General features: G+C 37.2%; 1 protein-coding gene across 1 annotated transcript in view; it reads right to left on the bottom strand.

The window, feature by feature from the left end:
- DMD (dystrophin) overlaps nt 1-23661 on the bottom strand; it is a 1809438-nt gene that overhangs the window by 518954 nt on the left and 1266823 nt on the right. The window contains exon 53 of the mRNA XM_007456856.1: nt 6093-6282. Coding sequence (XP_007456918.1) covers nt 6093-6282 — 190 coding nt within the window. The remainder of the gene's footprint in view (nt 1-6092; nt 6283-23661) is intronic.

The following is a 23661-nucleotide window of genomic DNA, read 5'->3' as shown; positions in this document are numbered from 1 at the left end:
CAGACTCTCAACCACTGCGCCACCAGGGAAGCCCTCTTGCCACTTATATTCAACATAGTTTTGGAAGTCCTAGCCATGGCAATCGGAGAAGGAAAAGAAATAACGGGAATCCAAATTGAAAAAGAAGTTAAACTGTCACTGTTTGCAGATGACATGATACTCTACATAGAAAATCCTAAAGCTGTTACCAGAAAACTACTAGAGCTCATCAATGAATCTGGTAAAGCTGCAGGTTACAAAATTAATACACAGAAACCTGTTGCATTTTCTATACGCTAACAACGAAAGATCAGAAAGAGAGATTAAGGAAACAATCCCATTTACCACTGCATCAAAAAGAATAAAATACCTAGGAATAAACCTATCTAAGGAGACAGAAGACCTGTACTCTGAAAACTCTAAGATGCTGATGAAAGAAATCGAAGATGACACAAACAGACGGAAAGACATACCATGTTCTGGGATTGGAAAAATCAATATTGTCCAAATGACTATACTACCCAAGGCAATCTACAGATTGAATGCAATCCCTATCAAGTTACCAATGGCATTTTTCACAGAACTAAAACAAAAAAATCTTAAAATTTGAATGGAGGCACAAAAGACCCCGGATAGCCAAAGCAATCTTGAGAAAGAAAAAGCAGCCGCATTCTTGACTTCTCTTCCCATAACTATTTTTCCTCTTTAATTCTGCAACTCTATAAGGCACCCAGTCATGCCAAATGGTAAGCAGTCAGTGACTCCTCACTGTACCTCACATTTCCCCCTCACCTCTTCCTCCCATAATCTACCTCACAATGTTAGTTTTTTCCCTCCAAATAGCTCGCACATCTGTTTCCTTTGTTCAACCTCAACACCTTAATGATCATTTCTTGCTTGGAATATTACAGGAACAACTTTCTAACTTTTGCTCCTGGACAGGTCTCATATCCTTCCAATTCATTCTCCTCACAGCTACCAGAGTGATCTTTCAAAAACATAAGTTAGGTTATTCCATTTCCTTGCTTAAAAACATGCTGTGACTTCCCATAGACTACAGATAAAGCCCAAACTCTTAAAGATAGGTGGACAGAGGGAGGGAAAGACAGCTAACACACACCGAACACTTTGAGTGCAACACTCTGCCCCTCTGGTGGGCATGCTACATGTATTCTATCATTTATTCCTCACAAAACCCTGTGAGGTATTATTTTCATTGTTCAGAAGAATATAACTGAGACTTAGAGGTTAGGCAACAAGTGGTAAAATAGGTAAAATAAGCGGTCTTCCTGCTTACAAGGCTTATACTCTATCTACTATACCATGCTGCCTTTCTACATAATTTAGCCCCAGCTGATCTTTCCAAACTCATTTCTTATAATAATCATACCCCACCCATAGAGAAGTACCTTTCGATTCCTGAACTACCCAACTGTCCAGGACTTTCAACATGCTGTTTCCTTCCCGTTTTAACTCTCTGTATCTAGCCAACTCCTAACACATTCTTCTAACTTTCTCTGAACAGAAGTTCTCAACCTTGGCCGGACATGAGAAGCGTGGACAGGACATGCTGTGATCAATCCAGTTTGAACCTCTGGGGGTAGAACCCAGAGACCAGCATTTAAAAGATCTCCAATGCATAAGCAAGACTGAAAGACAGTGTTCTAGGTGAGTTTCCTGGCCTCTCTGGCAAGCTTACCTTAATCATCTTCTGTTTTCACTAGATCCTGTCTAGCCCTCTACTGTAACACTCATCACACTGCCATACAATTTTGTCTTTGGCATAACTATCTTCGCCTCCAGAATATAAGCATCCCAAGGGCAGAAATCATACTCTAACGCAGAGGATTCTGAATATATGCTACACACTGATCCAGTATGTACACACAGACACACACACATATATGCAAAGAGTTGAAACCAAAGCTTCAGAAAATAATACCGACTCTTATCTAAGAGTGGTGGACTCTTGCTATTTTCTATTCTATTAATTTTATTCCTTTCTGTTTAAAAAAATGTGGACTGATACTCGTTAAACTGATTACGTAACCTAGTACTTTGAACTACGTTTGAAAAACATCTCTCTAATCATGTTCGTAATGCTAGTCCTAACACCATGCTAGGCATCCAACAGGTATTTGATAAAGATTTGATGAATCAATCAAAGTTCTTAGGGAACATATATCCATATATAGGTTTTGTATACCAAAAAGGGCAGGCAGACATCACTAGGCAAAAGGAAAACAGCAAGGTAAACTTTCATAATCTTTAGACACCAAAGGAGAAAGATTAAAAACCACATATAAGACTCAATTCAAATTATAGCAACAAAAAGGCATACACAGAGGGTTTTCTTTTCTTAGAATTAGGGATCTTCAGATTACCTCTCTCTTTTCAGATGCACCTAGAAACAGGACAATCCAATTTATTCAGGATACTGATTTTGCTACTGAGGCTGCATTCTTCCTTCTTCCTCTGGAATGAGTCACTGGGCCAGGATACATGTGAGCAACACTGAAGAAGGTAAATTCCCCAATTTCAATAACATACTAGACATTTAAGGTAGCTTAATCAATTTCCAGGTGTACTCTGATGTACAATTCAAAATGTATCAACCTTGTCTCTCTGGAAGTGTTTTGTTTAACAGAAGAGCATTTCTATAATGGGTGGGGGAGGGTGGGAGGAGACACAGGTAAAACAAATGAAATTAGAGGAGGGAGTGAGTTGAGAGATATGGCCTAAGACATGACCCAGATCACAGATGAGGGAATCTCAAATATTAATTGCTCCATAGTCTCTCTTGCTGAGAAAAAGACCCTGATTATGCCACCTTTATGACCATCTCTCCCCACCACATACCCATCCCCACACACCTTCTTTACAAGCTGGTATTACAATTATCTCTTGGGGGTGCTTAGAGAAGCAGTTAAGATTGGTGAAATTCTTGTGAAACATCAGTAAACATGCAGAGTCTGCACGTTTAACTAACTATGTTCGGTTAGTTACCCACGATTTTATGTTAGAACGTAGAACTGCGACCATCTTTATCAGTTCTCTAAGGCCCAAAGCAGGAAATGTTTTGGACACAGGAAGAATCTGATTCAATTATGAATACAACTCTTCATTTTAAGAATAAATTTTCAATTTAAAAATTTTCAAACTGTCACCTCGTAGGGCTCTATATGGTACTCTATAAAAATATATTGGCTTTAAGATTCCAGCTATACTGTCAGAAATAACAATACTTATAAGAAAAAAAATCTCCTCAGCCTAAAGCACAAGGCCAACTATAATGACTTTGCTTTTAGTAAGGAAAGTAAATGACATTTTTTTTCTAATATAAGGAAGAAACTTTAATGGCTTTCAGAGTGGAACTAATCAGGTTAATTCCATTCAGGAAGCATATACTTCACAATACATGTATGCTTATCAAACCCAGGAATTGTAATTATTGCTGGGAGAATTAAACATCCTATGAAGTGGATGATAAGCAGTGATAGTCAGGTAGCCTGGTAAGAGCTGGAGTCTCCATATATAGAAAAACCGACTGACAGTCACAGAGAAAAACCCATTTTCTGACCCCCCTGTCTCCATTCAGCAGCATCTGTATAAAGTAAAACATCACTGCTTTTGGGTGGACAGATATCTTGAAATCTGTTGGGAGAGCCGCTGCTCTGGCTAGGCATTTGGAGTTTCCTTTTTTAATATGTAAGAACTATTCTTGCTATACAGCATGAATCAAACAATGAATATAATGCTACCAGCTTCTGCAAACGAAGTGAAAGGCACACAGTTACACTGTATTCCCTCACACATATTACAGAGCATTCCTTTTGTTCAAACTTTTAAAAAAGTCATCTTTGGAGGGGAAAAAAAGCAAACACTTCGATTTAGCTGAAATACTGAAACTGCATGCAATCTCCTAAGGTATGTGGTTTTATTTACTTTCAAGCTTGGCATTTCCATTTGTTGCTTTTAAACCCCAGTATCTTGATTCAATTCTGTCAGCTGAAATGTGACATTAACAATAATCAATAGTTCCAGTAGTTTAGAGTTTTTACCATGACATCTTTGAATCTTTCATCAGAAGACCATTCATTATTCAGCCATCTAACTGAAAATCAGAGCTGGCTATGAATGTCATTCCTATGCATAAAATGTAGTTTCAACCTCAGGCAACTGGAATTTATAGAAGACACAATATTAACTGAGAGGGAATGAGAAATTGTCTCTTTTCAAATAACACTGGAATCTTAGTTAGTCCTACTATGGTTAAGGGGAAAATGATATGTCTAAGGTTTTCAGGAACTCTGAGGGAGTTTTATATGGCTTTTAAGAGTAAATACATTTTTATGAGTAATATAGAATAAGCTAAGAAAGTTTCCTCGGCATAATTTCCAACTATTTTTGAAAGAGATCAGAAATGTAAACACAAAATGTACTTTATTCTCCATTCTTCCACAGTAAACATAGTTAGGCGATACTGCAGTTTTTTTCTTTAATGATTCAGGAATCTTGCAGTTTCTCAGGATGAGAAGTTTTTATCTGAATTTTCACTGTATAAGTACTACAGATATAAATATAAAAAGTATAGGAGATAGATGGATGTATCCTTGTTTTGCCCTCAACAAGACATCCATCAATTTAAGACATATTTTATTAAGTCCCTATTATAAAATTGAGTCACTGGATTTATTTTTAAAAGGAATCTGCTTAAAAAAATCCACTTAACGTTTTACTCTTTATTTACCACAGCTGAGGGGAGTATGTGAATCCACATATTTAAAATTCTAGGGTGGCTTTATGGGCATGGACAAGGAGAAATAAAATTTTACTTATGAAACATCATAAATCAAATATGCTACAGCAGCACATTTACTACCTGCTTAGAACCAAAAAACGTGACCAAAAAATGAACTTTACACTGCATTTACATTCACAGGCCATGGGAGATATCTGGGAAGATAAAGACAGGCATTGTTCTAAACAAACTACCTCCAAATGATCAAACTAACTCAACACACATTGTGGGGGAGCAAGCGGGGTCCGAGGATAATGATAAAGCAAGAATGAGGAATCCGAGAAGCTCTAAATTGCCACTGACATCTACTCTACAAACGAGAGCACCCGAGTAGATCAAATGTCCTTTCGAAACAGAAGCCAAGAAGGAGAACAACAAGGAGGGGTGGAGATGAGACTTTGCTTAATGTGATTTGATTTTGGAATTATTTTTCAACCTAGGATATACTCTCCCGTTTTTCATCATAATTTTAAAATATTAAAAAACTGAAGTTAGCCCTAAAAATGGATCCTATTATTCTAACACTCCAAATTTTCCTGGCGGTACTAGTAAACTTCTTCTATCAAGTCAGAAAACTCAACTATACATAACAAAACTCCATTGTAGGTCAGGAAAATTATGTCAGGTCCTGAAAGCAGGCATCAGGAGCCTTCCTGAACTACAGAATAAGATTCCCACTAAGACTTCATATAAACAAAACTACCTGAAACTTCTGTTTTCACTGTTTATGCATACGAAATTTTAGAGCAATAATTCTGGTTTCTAGGAAAAACAATTGCCGAAAATTGTGTGATCATTAACTATGACAGATTTAGCCATCTCACTTCTATTTTCACAGATCGTGTTAGGAAGAAAGCTACAAAATGCCAGATTAACATTTCAAAACTTACTGGAAAGTAATGGAGGGAAACTGATTCAGTCAGCAACGCTAAATAAGACAGACAATTCATACAGATGCTTTCCATGTAAAATATTAAATAAACACTCAAAAATGGCAACTTTTTCAAATTTAATAAGCCAATCCCTAATTTATTTCTCTGAGCAAAGTTTCTTCTTATCAAAGCTCTAGCTTTATGGGCAAGTTTTTCCTGGTCAAAAACACAACTATTTAGAAGACTGGGGTAGTAAATGAAATAATAAATGATTTTTCCTTTTTCCTCTGTCTCTCTTCTTCTAGCCCAAACGCTTAAATACGTAAGGCCATGTAAAACAACTATTTTATTTCGTCCACAGCATATCAATTACAAGGACAAATGCTGAGAGTTCTTCGACTGGATTCACAAGAGGGATAAAGTAGAAATGCTTGACTTACTTGCCATTGTTTCATCAGCTCTCTTACTCCCTTGGAGTCTTCCAGGAGCCTTTCCTTATGGGTGGCATCCTGCAGGACGTTGGCAGTTGTTTCGGCTTCCGTAAGCCAGGCAAGAAACTTCTCCAGGTCCAGCGGGAACTGTTGCAGTAATCTATGAGTTTCTTCCAAAGCAGTCTCTCGCTCACTCACTCTGCAAAAGAACAAGTGTCCAGATGCAATTCTCCTCAAACATCAGAAAGGCGCACCCAGTGAATCCCACGAAAAGAGCAAAGTCCAAGGGACTAAATTGTAATGTACGAACAAAGGGGTGAGTTGTTGCTAAAACTCCTCTTCAAAGCATCAACCACTAGAATAGCGTGTGTGTGTGTGTGTGTGTGTGTGTGTGTGTGTGTGTATTTGGACTTTTAGACTTTTGAAAGTTCACGTGTGAATTTTCCCCAAAAAATTTGTTTTTAACTTTTTAGTTTCTGCTGGTCAATTTTGAAAGCTTATTTTAATATGCTGCAAAAGTTTAAGCTAATCTTTATAGGTAAAACCCTAAAATCTATACCATGCTTATCTTTGATGTCACCTGAGGCAGGAGATCATGATTAGATAGGCCAGGAGAAATGCAAACCTAGAACAGAAAGTTGAACACTGGAGGAAGAAAGAGAAGGGGACTGAAGAAGAAAAGAGAACAAAAAGACTAAGAAGTAGGAAAACCATGTGTTTCATAGAAACCACTGTACAAAATGTAATTTTGCATAACACTATCATGTTCTAATTGTGTTAGCTTTAATTTTCATTACCTGATGGTCATACAACTGAGAATATTTTCCAAAAGAAAAATTTTATGCGTAATGGAAAAAGTGGAGCCTAAAATCCAGACAGATCTGGGCCCAAATCCCAATATCCTCTACCAAGTGTGTGATATGGCAAGTTACTTAACCTCTCTGATTTCTCATCTGCAATACATATTGCTGTGATGAGAGCGAAAATACAACAATGTGTGTGAAGCTGAGTGCCTCACACATTATGTGGTCACATATTATAGCTGCTCAAAAATGTTAGTTCCCTCTGCCCACATCCCATTCTCATTTCTCTAATCTTTTAGACGGAATGAACCAAATTCCCTAATGACACAAAAGTCTACAGAAAAGTTATTCATATTTTCTGACAATATATATAATGCATGTATTGTGGATACACACACATATGCCCTCAGCAAACATCTACATAATAATAGCTTGGGAAGGAAAATTGCCTGAGTCAATAACAGTCCCATCTAAGAAAGATTCAGGTAAATTTTGTCTTGCAGTGAGGAAATTAGTACTCTGTTTACATGCCATATTTGCCTTCTATTATTACACAAACACTTTCTGGGATTAAACATAAGCTAAAAATGGATTTAAAAAAAACTGAACACTTGAATATGATACACACTGCTTGTTAAGATGTGATTGTCAATAACTATGCAAAACTGCAATTTATTTCAGCAGCAACTTTATCATGGGATGTGCAAACCAGGCAATAAACAACTCCTGCCACGCCAGCGGCAGCAAAGCCCCCGGAAGAGCTGTTTATTCATCACGGGTGAGGTTTTTGCTGAGCATACAGTGTATGCTGAGTGTAGTTTCGGTGCTCAAACTGGATAAAAGTCTTCTGTCTGCATTAACTGGTGGAGGGTAGAATAGGTTTATGAGGATGCAGCTATTGGCAAAAATTGCACCAAGCTATTTATCAACTCCTAAATAAACTTGAATACTGCACAGCTGAAAGGTAGCTTTGTGTTCTGGTTGGGCAAATCAGTTAAACCTCGTGGAGTTCAAGGGCTAACCTGAACTGCTGGCTCCCTGCTTATTTACTTTCCAGGCAAATTATCAATGCAGGGAGAAATATCAAAATATCGTTATTTGCTTATTTATTTATCTTTTTATTTAATATGATTTAAAAATTCAGAACCATTGCAACAACACTGAGAATCTTAATGTTATAATCTGTCATGAAACGCACAAATGTACAGGTTGAAGCATGTGTAATTGCTCATGTTTGACCATTTCTGACCTACAAAAGGGGCAATTTCATCCGGTTCAACCTAATATTTTAGGTTGGCTCATGCATTGCAAATCACTGAGATTTACTCCACCACCAGCTCCAAATCTGGCATAGAAATAAGCTGTCACATTGCAGAAGACAAATGCAGGGTTAGACACTGATATATAGTCTAACATACTCCAAATTCACACAAAATAAAAGAGCAGTGTGAAACTCCCTCATGGCAGAGTGAAGCTTGGAGAATTAGATACTGCGCATTTTATTATCAGCGTCATCATCATGATGAGCTGCACCTGATGCATCTTAGCTCCTCTGTCCTTAAAGAGAAACACCACTTACCTCTGCTTCCAGAGAAAGTAACTAGTAAATAACTTTCTAAAATGTGATGCACATAAATCTAGATGAAAGGGTTCTACTGAGACAATGAGATTTCCAGCCAAATCCTACCACTGAGTTTGCTGCTTTGTAAATTAGGCCCTTAGGGAAGAGCAGTAACTCTTTCAGGACCCTAAGGCACTGTTTTCCTAAACGATACCCTCGTGGTCTGAAATACTGACAACATCAGGCTGAATATTTTCTAGTTTGGAAATACATTAAAAAAAATTCAATGGCAGCAATAGCAGAAAAATCTCTTTGATCAGAGGTGAGACTGTTACTTCCTGCTTGTGTGGGAGACTTAAGGCTGCATCCTTTCTCCTGAGATCAATCTATGTACAATGAATTCTTAAACTTTAATTGTGCCAAGTCTAGACTAGAAATGAGTCAAGGGTACTTGTATGCCATATTTGTGCATTCCACATAGCTCTGACTATATGCCATACTTTAAAATTTTCTGTTACCGTATGGCTTTAAATGGCTTATATGATAAAATAAAAATGTAGAAATAATAAGAATCATAAAGAAACAAAAAAAAAAAATTGGCCTAGAACAAAACTAAAGATCTTGAACATCGGGCTTCCCTGGTTGCGCAGTGGTTAAGAATCCGCCTGCCAATGCAGGGGACACGGGTTCAAGCCCTGGTCTGGGAAGATCCCACATACCGCGGAGCAACTAAGCCCGTGCACCACAGCTACTGAGCCTGCGCTCTAGAGCCCGCGAGCCACAACTACTGAAGCCCACATGCCACAACTACTGAAGCCTGCAGGCCTAGAGCCTGTGCTCCGCAACAAGAGAAGCCACCGCCACGAAAAGCCCGTGCACCGCAACGAAGAGTAGCCCCACCTCGCTGCAAGTAGAGAAAGCCCGCGCCCAGCAACGAAGACCCAACACAGCATAAAAAATAAATAAATAAGTCTATTAAAAAAAAAAAAAGATCTTGAACATAGATTATTTTTTTAAAAATCCCCCTATCCAGATTATCAAATTATAGACCCTGGAGAAAATTTGGCTGAACTTTAAAAGTAAGAATGACCAGATATCATAAAATAGTAACAATGCTTTACAAATATAATCTACTGCATTGGTTAAGTACTTTTTATATAACAAATTTTAATTATCAGCAATTCCAGCTTTATAATGCACAAAAATAGCTGAGAATTTGATGGAGTGTGGAATGGGACAGTGACTTCAAAAGGTCTTACTTCTATTCATAAGGGCACCATACACCAACCTCCCTCCATATGTAAATACAGGCAGGGTGGGTCCCAAAGTCTGTTCGGCAGCCCAGCAGCATCAGCAGCAACTGAGAACTTACTAGAAATGCAAATTCTCAAGCCCTGCCCTAGACCTACTGAATCAGAAATTGTGTGTGTGAAGGCCAGCAAGCTGTAGATCAACAAGCCTTCCAGGTGATTCTGATATATGCTAAAGTTTGAGAATCACTGACGCTAGAGACCAAACTTTGAGAACTACTGGTGCAGTGGATGCTGTGCCGGGCTGCCCAGACCCCTCTTCAGGACTGAAGTATGTTTTGCTTCAGCTTCTAGGAAAGCTGCTGGAGCCAGGTTGCATCCAGTGACTGGTTAATGTGTGAGCTGTTATTGGTCCCCTTGCTCCAACTCAGGACAATTCGGGAAGGGAGCGGAGAGGAGGAGGGTTGACTGATGTTGTGGCTGCAACTGAATTAAAGCCCAGCTTCTCCTTCGGCCCTGCTGTGCTTCCTTCCCCTTCCTCTCTCACAGGTATTATCCTGAGAGCACTCTCCAGAAAAAAATTCCTGCACATTAATTGCTTTCTCAGGATCTGCCTTTTGGAGAACTTGACCTGCTGAATTGTCACACTAAATAAAAATCTGAAAAATATACTTGTTACAAAATGTATGTGGAGAAATATATAACTATCCTTGCACAGACTGTGGTCTCAAAAGGAGACAGGACGGAGGATTCTCACACTCAGCAATTGAGCCTGAAGAGCCACTGCACCTTTGGTCGCCCTTTAAGGAGATCTATAGATAAGGCAGAGTTGCATTATCACCAGTTAGAAGCAAGAATCTACTGAAGGGGCAAAGTGCTGGAGCTATAAAGCTTAGTGCAATCCTGCATCTGCCCAAGAAGGTGCTCATCCAGAGACAAGTCTGCATAAAGGGGAAAAATCACAGAAGGCATGTCTTCAGTACCTCCATTTTCTTTTTTAAGAACTGATTATCAATGATGCAATCAGGTAAGTAATAACCTGCTCCTTCATACACACACACCATGGTATCTCTGAGTAAATCTCTAAGACTCCAGATTTTCTATTAAGTTGAATATCACTAATTTCTTATGGGTCAACCTAATACACAAAAAGCAAAAGAGAAAAGGGAAACCTACTACTTTCCAAGGTAAGGCTGAAGAGCTTAATTAATGTATAGACAGTATTCCATGATCAGATACATGGATGGATGATATTTAATCAGTGCACTATATTATAGGATTTTTAATATATACATATATAATAAATATATATATAAGCAAACAGAAAGAAACACATTGAATATTTTTAGGGAAAAAAAGGCTCAGTCTGATATAGAAGGCTATTTTGCCCAGGTGTTTCTGAAAGTGTGACAACTGGGGAAATTCACAGCACGTAGTCTTCTACTAAATAATACTTCCATCTGTGCCCTGGTATTGTCATGGAGTAACCAAATAAAACACTCTCAATCTTTCCTTCTTGGTTTATTTGCATTTTAACCACTATCATTTCCTATGATATTTTTAGGGGAAGGATTACAGGATGACTTTCTCTTTTTTCCCTTTTTTGGTTGTTAGACATAGATCACAGAAACTGAGTACCTTAGCAGCAAGCACTTGGACTTTGGACCAAAAGATTTCTGGCAACGTCAAACACTACTCACAGAACCAGGGTTAACCTGACATTCAAATTCTCTGTAACCATAACAGTCTCTACTAGTTTGCTAGTAAATAAATTAATTTTGATTAAAAAAAAATAACTCTACATTGTATTTGCAAGGGGCAGCTAGAATTTTATTACCTATGGCTATACAGCAGTTTGTAGAAAGGATTCCTTTTAATCTCCGGCAATTCTATTAGTAATTTGCACTAATGAAAAGCATGAATCTAAGCCAAATCCTTCAATAATGCTTAGACCAGTATCCCATTAGTTCCCTTTCTAGCAACAATTCTAAGACTGTGGCTTTATTTGTCTTTGGGCAACATCTACTTAGATATATGACCCAAAAGGGTTGTGGCAATGAGAGGAGGTTTCTCTTTTCTCCTCTGTTATCAAACTAAAGTGAGAAAAATATACTCTGTCCTTTTTTTTTTTTTTTTTTTTTTTTTTTGCGGTACGTGGGCCTCTCACTGTTGTGGCCTCTCCCGATGCGGAGCACAGGCTCCGGACGCGCAGGCTCAGCAGCCATGGCTCACGGGCCCAGCCGCTCCACGGCATGTGGGATCTTCCCAGACCGGGGCACGAACCTGTGTCCCCTGCATCGGCAGGCGGACTCTCAACCACTGCACCACCAGGGAAGCCCTACTCTGTCCTTTTAATGGAACGACGACTGACAAAGGGTGTGAGATGAAGGCTGTAAGGTCCAGCATAGAAAATAAATTTTAAAGCTAATAATCTATATAGCTCTTTAAAGATTTTAAAGTATGTTCAGATTTATTCTCTCACCATTTCACAAGGTATCCCCTAGTTTTTCTACTTACAGTTTGTTTCTCTTTTTCTTTGTATGCTTCCAGTTGGATGTTTCATCCCAGTGGGTTCAACCTCCACACAGATTATCTTTCAATCTGAACCTCATTCTTATTTCCACAAGCCTACCAACATCTCATTCATTAGGTGATCCATGCATCTAGTCCATATGTATTATGTGCCAGGATTTATGCTGGGTGATGGTGACACAAAAGTCAATGAGACACGGACATGGACTTTGGCATTTAACATATTCAAGTCTGGTGGAGGAGACACATAGGTAAACATTTAACTATAGTTACAATATGATTTGGGTTATGGTTCATCTGGATTCCCTACCAGTAGCCCAAATGTAATATGCATCACACTGTATTCATGAACTTCTATCTCAATTTGCCAAACAAGGGATAAACATTTGTCTATCAAATAAGCAAATGTTTATCTTTTTAAACGTTTGTTTCCTTTTCTCATCAAAGGAAGTGGGGATCATCTAGCTGGGCTTTATCTCAAAATGCAGTGATGGATGCTCAATAAAAGTTTGCCTAATTGAACTGATTTTCGTGCAAATCAGAAACCTTTTAGATATATGTCACAGGTTATTGCTGGTTTCATTTTGCTGTTGGGAAGACTGATTCTGAGAGAACCATAATGACTTTCCCAAAGTTGCACACAAGTAAGTGGCAGAATGGGGATTATAGCCCAAGTCTTGCATCCCAAAAAAGAGGTTTTTCTAACTCTGAAAATAGATATTGGTGTCCACTCCTCTCTGATATATTCATTGTAGTAAAAGAAAGAAAAGTGCAGGAAAGTTTATGCCTCTGAATCCTGGCCTTCATTTTGGAGCACAAATTTATCTATTTGTTACTTTACCATAAGCGGCATCATTGAAACACATATACACCTACCCAGAGGGAACCCACACACGCAAAGATATTCTCTCACCCTAACTATAGTAGAAAGATCTAGCCGGTCTTTGCTTCAACACAAAAAAAATCCATTTTCAACGTAAATCTGCTGGTTTTCTGTTCACCGACATTTGCATTATGAGGCTTTCATCCCCTCTCTCCCGAGGTCTGGTACTAAATTACTCAAACTCTCCACAGTTAATTGCAAACCACAACCTAAATGTTCCCAAAGTATTGCTGATTAGTTCTCAGAAAACTCACTCCTATCTTTCGTCACCCCGGACAACGCAGGATGACTTTTTGACACGTGCAGAAGCAACACACTTGCACGAAGAAATAGATTAGTCCTCTAAAGAGAAACCACAGTTTTGAAGCTATCTATTTAAACTTTCTTCAGTGCTACAGACATTTTAGTAAAAAATATATATCACCTGAACTTTATCTTTGGATACTAAGAGAATATAGGTATTATCAGTCATGTAAGGAATTTCAAAATACACGTTCCACCTCTTTTATCTTTTTACTCTATGGACATTTTTAAAATTGAGATTTGCACAATAGATCATTAGAGAAATAACCATAATTATACACTTTTCCTAAAAGCATTGGGATATTTCTGAAAAGAAAACGTTAGGAGACAGCAGTAAAAATGTACTTTGTACTATTCTTTGCATTACTCACTTCACTTGACTTGTGTTTCAGGCATTTATCACTGAGAAAAATAAATTGATAAAAAATATACAAAATATTATGAACAAGTGCAGTATTCAAGATACTACCTTGGATGTTAACAAAAATGTTAGCATTCTTTAGTCTAAGATCTGTGTTTTATATTTTTCTACTGATACAATACCTTAAGGTACTATTTGGAGAAGTTTAAAAATAATGTCGGAAGTAATTGATTACATTTGGTTTGGTTCACATACAGAGACTCAAAATATTATTTTGGATATTTACAGAACTGTAAAAAACCTTTAGAAAAAATGTACAGTTATACTATCATCCAGATGAATACAAACTTAGATTCGGGTTGGGTTTATAACTGGACACAATTTCTACTCTAAATAAATTCTCCCTGATTTGTATAATGAGAATCTTTAAGTTGGTTTTGGTCACTGGTAGTGTTAATCTCTTTGAAAGATATATTTTCCTAATTGTTGATAAGCTAGATTGAGTAGCTTTCTTCTCTTCTAAAGGATATATGAAAACTAGGATAGAAACCAATGAAAAAGATCATCTCCTGGAAGTCTCATAAGACTGTGCAAACAAATATGCATCCCCATCCCCAATAACTTAGAAAAGAATAAAGAGAACAGTAGATTGTTAGATGCTGTTGTATAATATTCAGAAGACAGCAAGGCAGGTTGGTTCAATTTTCTAAGATCGAAAGGAAAACGTATAGCAGATTCCCTTTAAAAGGAAAGAAGTGGCTAAAAACATATCAACTGATTATATGAACTTACAGTAGAGGTCTCTCAATGGAATTTAGAAATACGAACGACTTCATAATTCCTGATATGAACTTCAAGTTACAGTCTCTAAATATTTGTGACTTTTATTACTGAATTCCTCATTCAGCACTCTTGTGGTTAATAATGCACTTTTGAGAGTCCTTTAAATTCAACATTTATTGTTATAGAATTTTGCACTAAAACAATGCTCTTCAGTTTTCAAGCTCTTCTCTGTGTATCTTCTCCTTTGATACGTTAAACAACTAGATGAGGTTAATGGGGTAGGTTGTTATTATCATCAACATTTTATAGTTGAGAAACCTGACTTTCAGAGAGGCTGGGCAGTTTCCAACGTAAGTGGCTCTAGTCCGCTGTGACATTATCACTTAAGGTAGACTTGCCAATCTCCCTGTGAGGTAAACATAATGGATATTAATATAGTACTATGCTCAAAAGCGCCTCATTTGCTGTGACTATTATAAGAATTAGGATTATGGTGTATATTTGTGTGAAGACAAAAATTATTATTCCTTTGCTTATCATCTTCAGCTGCCACCTAAGAGACCTATTAAAATGAATACTGCACTTTGGACTTGAGGTAGGCTTGAGGATTTTATTTTAAGCGAGGGCAGGGCATTACAGTCAGGAATAAAATATTTTTATTCTTATGAAATAATAGAAAATCATAGTACATACGGTTGTGGCCTTCTCATAATGGTAATTTACGTTTGCTAATGATACCAAGATAATCTGGAAATCTTTATCTTTTGAGAACTGTTTTACACTAAAATTATCTAACAAGAAAACCAAACCTTCATACGTTTCTTTCCTAGAAATATTACAGTAAAATAGATACATTTTAATAAGACTGGTTGGGAAATGAATTAATCTCTCAAAGTGACTGTCTTGGTAGACTCTAAAAGAACTGCCCTTTTAATTTTCAATCCCTTTTAATGACTCAGATATGATTTATAAGACTTGTAGGATTACAAATAACTTGAGCTAATTAAAACAAATGATCAAAATAAAGATTTAAAGTGTCCTGCTTTCTTACTTTTAATTACTATGGGGAGAAACTACATTGAAAAGAACTAGATTATGTGAAATATACTGATGGCCTTCTATAAAATCAAGTCAAATTTATGAAGAACAGTAAAAAATTAAGGATTTATTTTTTCAATTAAAACTACAACACTAAAGGAATAAATCTGAGGGCTGCACGTACTTTCAAAAATCCTCTTACTTATGAATGCACCACTTATAAAAGGCTCTGTATCTTCATTATCCTCCTCCTCCTCCTCCTCATCAGCCATCATCATGAACTTACTGTAAATTCCTTGAGGACAAGGATTGACACCACAGTTCCTGGCATTTAACAGACACTCAATACATTAAATTAAAATGACATAGGCACAGCTTCTAAAATTGAGAAGGTCACAATCCCTTGTTTCTAAAACACTCATAAATTAGAATTATTTCTTGATGTAAATTTACTGAATAATAATTTATATTTGTATAGATTTTAAAGTTTATACATTGCTTTCTCATATACTGTTTCAGTTGAACCTCACAGTAACTTGTAGATATCCTCTTGTTTGTTACAGAGAATTGACTGCATAATAGACTATTACTCAGTTATAACTAAGATGTTTAAAAGTGAGAATAAGCAATCCTGTGATCAAAATTATGTTTTGCTTTGTAGAAGTGTGGATATTAAATCTTTGGAGTTTATATCTTTCATCAAATTTTGTACTAGCAGTTAAAGTGAAATGGTCGACTATTTCACTGGGCAACATGACACATTTAATTGTCAGTGACTGAATTTCTGCTACTCTTACACGAAAACAATATATTTTTTGAAAAAAGAAATTAAATGCACTCCTGCAAAGAATGCTAATTCAATGTATTTTTAGGTGCATTGCAAAAACAGAGGACAAAGCAAACAATAAGTTCTGTCAAAATGAATCCATTGGATTGGCAAATTTTCTGATAGACTGTAAGTTTGATCCTGGTCCAGAGATAGCATGAACCTATCCAGGCACCCATTTGGCTCTGTCAGCCAACATATTCCTCCCTTCCCTGCTTTGCATCACCCGTAGATTGGAATAGACACCCTCTCTGTAGCTCCACTCACGTTCCGTCAAAAAAAAACCCCAAACAAAACAAAAACAAAAACAAAAACAAACAATAAGGGAGTTCCCTGGCAGTCCAGTGGTTGGGACTCCATGCTTTCACTGCCGAGGGCCTGGGTTCAATCCCTGGTTGGGGAACTAAGATCCCGCAAGCCATGTGGACTGGCCAATAACATAACATAACATAAAACATAACATAAGTGTTCATCATTCAAAAAAATTTAGTATGTCAGGGATGAGAATAGAGCATTGTGGCATAGCACCAGAGATCTTCCTTCGTCACTTGACACTGATCTTTTTTTTTTTTTTTTTTAAGGAACTGTGTGCTTTAATGTTTTCCCTGGATTGGATTAAAGCAAAAACGGAGCTCGTAGGCCCTGCTCATCTGATTCATGAATTTGTGGAATACAGGCATATGTTGGATGAAAAGTTTTTTTTTTTTTTTTTTTTAATCTTAGTTCCCCGACCAGGGATTGAACCCGGGCCCCCACCCCACCCGCAATGAAAGCGCTGAGTCCTAACCACTGGACCACCAGGGAATTCCTGAACACTGCTCTATTAATCAACATTCTTTGTGTAAAAGCATGAAATGGTTGCTAAACCACCCCGTTTACCTTGCATCTAGCAGGATTTCTCCAACTTAGTCATAGAAATATAATGAAAGACCTTGTCAAATGTCCTGATGAAATGTAAATACACTGCTGCATTTCTAAAAATTCTTCAGTGAAAAAAATTGTTTTTGCCTCAAACATATAGGTAATATAAGTTTTTCTTAAAAAATCTGTTTATGTGTATATCTGTGTCTGTTTTACTAAATTACCTGATTAGTCTCTGCAAGAAATGGGTTCATATTTCTCTCACAGCCTCCATGTAAGAAGCATTCATGATTTTACATGTCTTTGGTAGCTACAATAATATCTCCTGTGATTTTAATATAGAATTCAACTGCATTTGTCAACATCTAGTTAGAAGGCAATTAATATAGCTATGAAAGGAAGGTCATCATCACCCTTTTGTAGAGACCAGGGCATTTAATAAAGATGGTGGAAATAGATTATAACTGCAGTGATAATCACAGAATTTTTAAAGACTGCGCTAAACAATCTAGCAGATGTTAAATGTTTGCTCACTTCATTCAGTCTTATAAAATGGCAACTGGATCACCAAGAAAGAAAAGGTTAGGTTCTCAGAGAAGAATGTTATTTCATTAATTGATAGATCAGTTCTCGTCGGGAAAAAATATTTAAACAAATCTTACAGACAACACAACAGAGGCTTTCTGGAAATTGAGGGAGAATTTTGACTAACAGGGTGCTTGAAGAGTGCTGCTGGTATTCCGTGGGGAGGGGCTGGAGATGGTAGACTCCACATACAACAGAACACTGTTCCAAGTCCCATAATACTTTTGAATGTCCCACTAGATACGCACGTAGGGCGAAACCCTGTTTATAAACACCTGAACCTAGAACTTAACTCAATTTTACGTACAAATATAAAAGACTTTTGTCAAGATTTTAATACACACTGATTTTTTCATAAATGCAACTAACTGCCATGAAAATCCAAGGAAAATTTTACACTGTGTTGTTAAGAATTTTGTCAAAAACTGTTTAGCATTTTGGAAAATTACACTATGGATGGCCAGTGCCACTCACAGTATTTGAGTCCCGGTACAACACACTGGTGTCACCCCACATTTGTTGATATTGCATTCACAGTATAATCAACTAGAACCTTCATTTGTGTTCTAGTTTGATCCTGATTGAATCATTACATACTGAAATACGTATTATTTTATTATAAATGACTCGTGTTTCTCTTTAAAATTAAAAAGTCAGTGCACCCTTTTTAAAAAATGTGTCTGTAGGTAGGGTATATTATCTACAAATTTTAGTTTACGACAGTAAAGAAGGTGTTACAGCATATTTGTTATAAGGTAGAAAGGGGTTGGCATTGGATCTGAGGAGGTTGAAAACCACTGATACAGAGCTACACGGAAATTTCCAGATGAGAACATTATACTGAAAACAAATAGAATTTTTAAAGGAGAGAATGAGGATATTTTCCCTCTGTGCATCCAACCCCTGATCCTTACAGCTCCACAGAGAACAGAACTGTAATTTTAAAATTGCTCACTTTTACAGCCAGCTGTGACTACCGGTGAAGCAGAGGTCTGCTTCATATACGAACCTGAATTAAAAACAGCCAGGCCTTTAGTCAGTTCAGAGCCCACATTCTTGATTACGTTTGACACAATAATCATCGTCATATCTTAAGACTCAAATCAGCCTGACAGTGCTCGACTCAGGGCTGCTTCTCCCAATTAGCCGAAAAGTGCAGCCCAGCTCATCTTCTAGCGAATAAGTTTACATTTACAATCTTGCTGTGGTGAAAAGGCAATGAACATGATGGAAAGAGCAAATCAACTTTCTAACTTATACAATAACTATTTTAAGTTCACTAACTCTAGTAAACCTGTTTTGACAGAAATGAAAAAGTATAGGCGTTTTGTTATTATTTTTTAAAAGATACACAAAGCTTAAGATAGCTAGAGTTTGGACTAGAAAGGGGGACATAAACACACACGGTGAATATTTTTAAAAATTATTTCCCCCCCCCCAAATATTTTCCAAATGAGAGCTTTCGGAAGGGACAGTCTTTTATGTAAAAGACATATTAAAATAAATTGCAAGTAACAGATAGGTCCTTATTATTTGGAAATGAAAAGTTACTAGATATCAGGGTACTACAGAATGAATTTACAATAAGATGCTAACAAGAGAACACTGTTTGTTAGTGTGACACAGGTGTTACTCTACGTTATCTGGTTAAAAATCATTTCTCTTCTATATTTCTAGGGGAAAAATAATCAAGGAGATTTTTGTGCATTTTATTTCCTCAATTATGATACTTTTTGACCTGGATCAAGGGAGTTTGCATATGCTATGGAAGAAAATGAACAATAGCAAGGTAGCCTCACTTCATGGCAGCATTTCAGATGGCTGTGCTGAAGATCTGCTCAGAGGAGCAATGCCCTGATGTGCCATTTGCTAAGTGGATAACAGCTCAGAGTCAGAAGACAGAAATATACAGATGAGACAAAGAAGAGGCTAAAAAAGTGAAAAAAAGAAATGCTGAGAAGCAGAATAACTAGAAAAGCAAGAAGATGCTGGAGGGGCCTGAGACAAGGATTTTCTAGCCACTGGGGATGGGGGAATACATGGGCAGGAATAGGAATATACGACCTGACCAAGCGTGTGAGACCCATGGGAAGCAACTGCAGAAAATAATGGAGAAACCATGGAGGCTGAAGTGGAGAGCAAAAGGAATAGGGAGGGAGGCAAAGTTGGGGACAGGATCACGTAAGAAGTGAGACAAATAATAAATAAGAGAGGAGGCACAGTAAAAGCAATGCTTCTCCGAGTTTTATTTTTCCCAAACATCCGTATTCACCCAAAGCTGAGCATTTCTTCCAAGACACCACGTTATGAATATCCTTAATTTTATGGATATCCCTAAAGAAGAAATATTTTTTTAAAGTACAGCTATATTTATGTGGGAATTAGGATGGATTTTTAAAGAGCAGTTTTTGATGCAAGTTTTAATCATCATGTAGGAAATAAGACAAGGCTGAATAAATGAATGTTCATCTATTATATATATTCACTTATTATATGTATGCTGTATATAACATCATCTAAATTAATTTTCCCCCCAATTTTTATGATGTGAATTACTGAGAAAAGATAGTGCTAATGCTTCTCAGTGAATTAATTGATGTCTTTCTCCTCTAAGATTAGCCAACAATCTGATTATTGTAAGCAACATTTCCATAGGCTCCGTTCTCCTTTGGAAAACAAAGTTCACATTTTCTGTTGTTAGAGTAATTAAACCTTTGAAGAGTTTGTTTTAGACCTTTAGAAAAAGAAATCCTCACGTAAACCAACATTCTTTAAAATTATCTAGAAAAAAGTATACATTCACATTTTTAAAAACACCACCACCTGCTGCTTTGAGTATCACGAGGTTAATATATACACAGCAAAGTTTGGCAAAAATAATCAGAAATAACCCTTAGCAATGAAATCCACATATTTGATTTTACTCTGTCATTACCTCAGAGTGTTCTTCCAAATTCTAGCAACCCGAATCATAAAGAAAGGGAATTAGAAATCCTTTGAGTGACAACTTCTTAAATTATGGATACCATGCTGTAAGGCATCTGGCTCATTCTAGTACTGGCATGATTTCTCAGAATTAAAAAATAAATGCTCTTTATATTTTGTCATTTAAATAAGCCTCTTAGTGATTAATCAACTGATTTTCTATAGCTGGTTTCAAGGTATTTGCTAGTGACAATACTGATAATGGCACGACACTTTAAAACTCCACACAAGTAGATTACTCAACAATTTGGTCACTTTCCTATTCAGGTTCAGTCAGGTAAGTGTAGTTATGAATTGCTTTTGCTCGCCACAGAACGGGAGTTAAATTTTTTTTTATCCAATTCTTATTTTGCTCGATGAGTCCTGTGAGCGCAAAGAAGTAAAAGTTACCATATCGGGGGCTTCCCTGGTGGCGCAGTGGTTAAGAATCCGCCTACCAATGCAGAGGACATGGGTTCCATCCCTGGTCCGGGAAGATCCCACATGCCGCGGGGCAACTAAGCCCGTGCACCACAACTACTGAGACTGCGCTTTAGAGCCCGCGAGCCACAGCTACTGAAGCCCTCGGGCCCAGAGCCTGGGCTCTGCAACAAGGGAAGCCACCACAATGAGAAGCCCGTGCACTGCAACGAAGACCCAACACAGCCAAAAATAAATTAATTAAATAAATAAATTTTTTAAAAAAGATGACAGAGGTATTAAAAGAAAGAAGTTGCCATATCAAAATCCGTGCAAGGGGAGAGGCCAGTTTACAGGATTGACAATGAATGAGGTGGCACATCTAGGAAAGATGAATGCCATTCAGAATGACCATGCTGCTGAGTTTCATCTATCTGTTCACTTGGTGTCAATGAAATTGTTGAAGTGAATTTCAAAAATTTTACAGCGGTTACTTAGAAATCACTGGCTCCCCAAGCAACGTTCTAAAGTTGAGCTCAGCTCTTCCATTTCCCTGCTGGAATGACAGAACACACCGCGAGTTTACTGCTACTCCCCGCCCGTCTTAGAGACCACTGTGTGTGTCACTAGTGCACCTTCCTTCTTCAAAAAATGTTGTCAGTAGAAACAAACAATTTGTGGATAAACTTTCTTTCTTTTTCCCTTTCTTATTTACAACATTTGTACCATTATGTAACTACATTCTAGGACTAATTTAATAATTAGTTTATCATTAAGTAGTTTGAGTTCTTAGAGAAAAAATGACAGTCTCTAGAGGCAAAGGTGTAGCTCATTATATACACTGTAAAATTGGAGTGTTTTTGATAGGCACATACGTATCTGATTTTTCATTTGAAAATATGAATATCATAATTTTCCCCACCTGATCATGTCTTGCCTGGAGCATATTTTAAAGTAGCTCTGAAAACTTGCAATGTGTGACATAATTATTTTAATCTCCATAAAAAATGATGTGATAAAAGTACTGGCATAGCCTTGGTGCCGGAACTAAAAATACTGCATATATGTTTTGTGGAATATGTACTCAAATGATACAAGAATAGTATTAAGGATACATTTTAAAAGTCTTGGTTATTAACCCAGTGCAAGTAAATTTAGAATTCTATAGATTCCCTCATTAAATTATAACCGTATTGACAATTCTTCCTATATATGTTAGAAGGAATAAAAGTTACTATTAATAGAATGTTGTAACTCTTCTTTGAGAAAAAGATATTATTATTATACTTTCCTAGCATATGTATTCATAAACATAAATACAAGGGGAATTTTGTTCAGCGTCCTCAACACCCACTGCAGGACCTGGAAAAGAGTGAGCGCTTAATTTTTACCAAAGCAAATTAATTAGAAAATGAAAAATATACGTTCGTATCAGTCTTTTCACCTTAGATACTTGCATTATATAATAATGACACTAGTACACATGTAACTGTTACTATTTGAGTCCTTTCTTTTCAAGTTAGAATCATTAGGCTCTACCAGATAACCCGTTTCAAAAGCAAAATTTGGCAAAAGTTTGGAATAGAGGTGAAGAAAATGGAGACAAACTTGCTTTTCCAAGAAGAATGGCACATATTTGCTTAGATGCCCTCTTGCAGCCAGTCACAATGATGCTGGCAAAAGCAGAAAAGAGTTAATAGAACTCTTTACATGTATGTATGTATGCATTAGAACTCTCTGAAGTACTGAAAAGTAACAAGTCACCCAACGTGAGAGAATTCTCAAAAGAATCAGAGAACCCAAGATCATATAAATGATACTGCAGTGTAAACATAAGGAAAAGAAAAGGAAGTCTTCCTTCTTTTTCTTCAAATACAAGAATTTCTGTGTCAGAATTGTCACAAAGCTGGGGGTTTTGAGCTTGGGAAAGTCACAGACTCTCTGTGTCTCAGTATCCTTTCCTGAGTCATAAATATTTGGGTAATGAAATTGGCAACACATTCAGTTAACTCAGACATGTAAAATGTTAAATTCATTTGAAATGTGGACTAGCAAATTGTAAAGATGTCTGGTTGTTGTTTGACAAGAGAGAGCAGAGCTCAGCCCGAGTAAGCCATCCTGCCCTTTTAATTAGGGGCTTGCAGTCAAGAAGGAGTCTGCAAAATCCTGCTAGAACTGTGTTTCAACTCAGGTTCTCCAGACTCTACTGAGCAGCCCCGGCCTCTCCTCAGAGCAGATTGGTCTATCCATCAGGAATGGTTGCCAAGTGAGAAGTATATGGAGGCTGATTCACACACACCAAGTGCTTGGCTGGGCTTCTAGAAGCGCCTATCTGCCAGGGGAAATTTTTCTGTCACCAGCAGCAACCTAACAATTAGGCTAAATGCAATCATTAGCAGGTTGTAGAT

This window comes from Lipotes vexillifer, unplaced genomic scaffold, assembly GCF_000442215.2.
Source record: "Lipotes vexillifer unplaced genomic scaffold, Lipotes_vexillifer_v1.1 scaffold207, whole genome shotgun sequence".
Lineage (NCBI taxonomy): Eukaryota > Metazoa > Chordata > Mammalia > Artiodactyla > Lipotidae > Lipotes > Lipotes vexillifer.
Note: the sequence above shows the minus strand (reverse complement) of the source record. Positions and strands in the feature narration are given on the sequence as shown.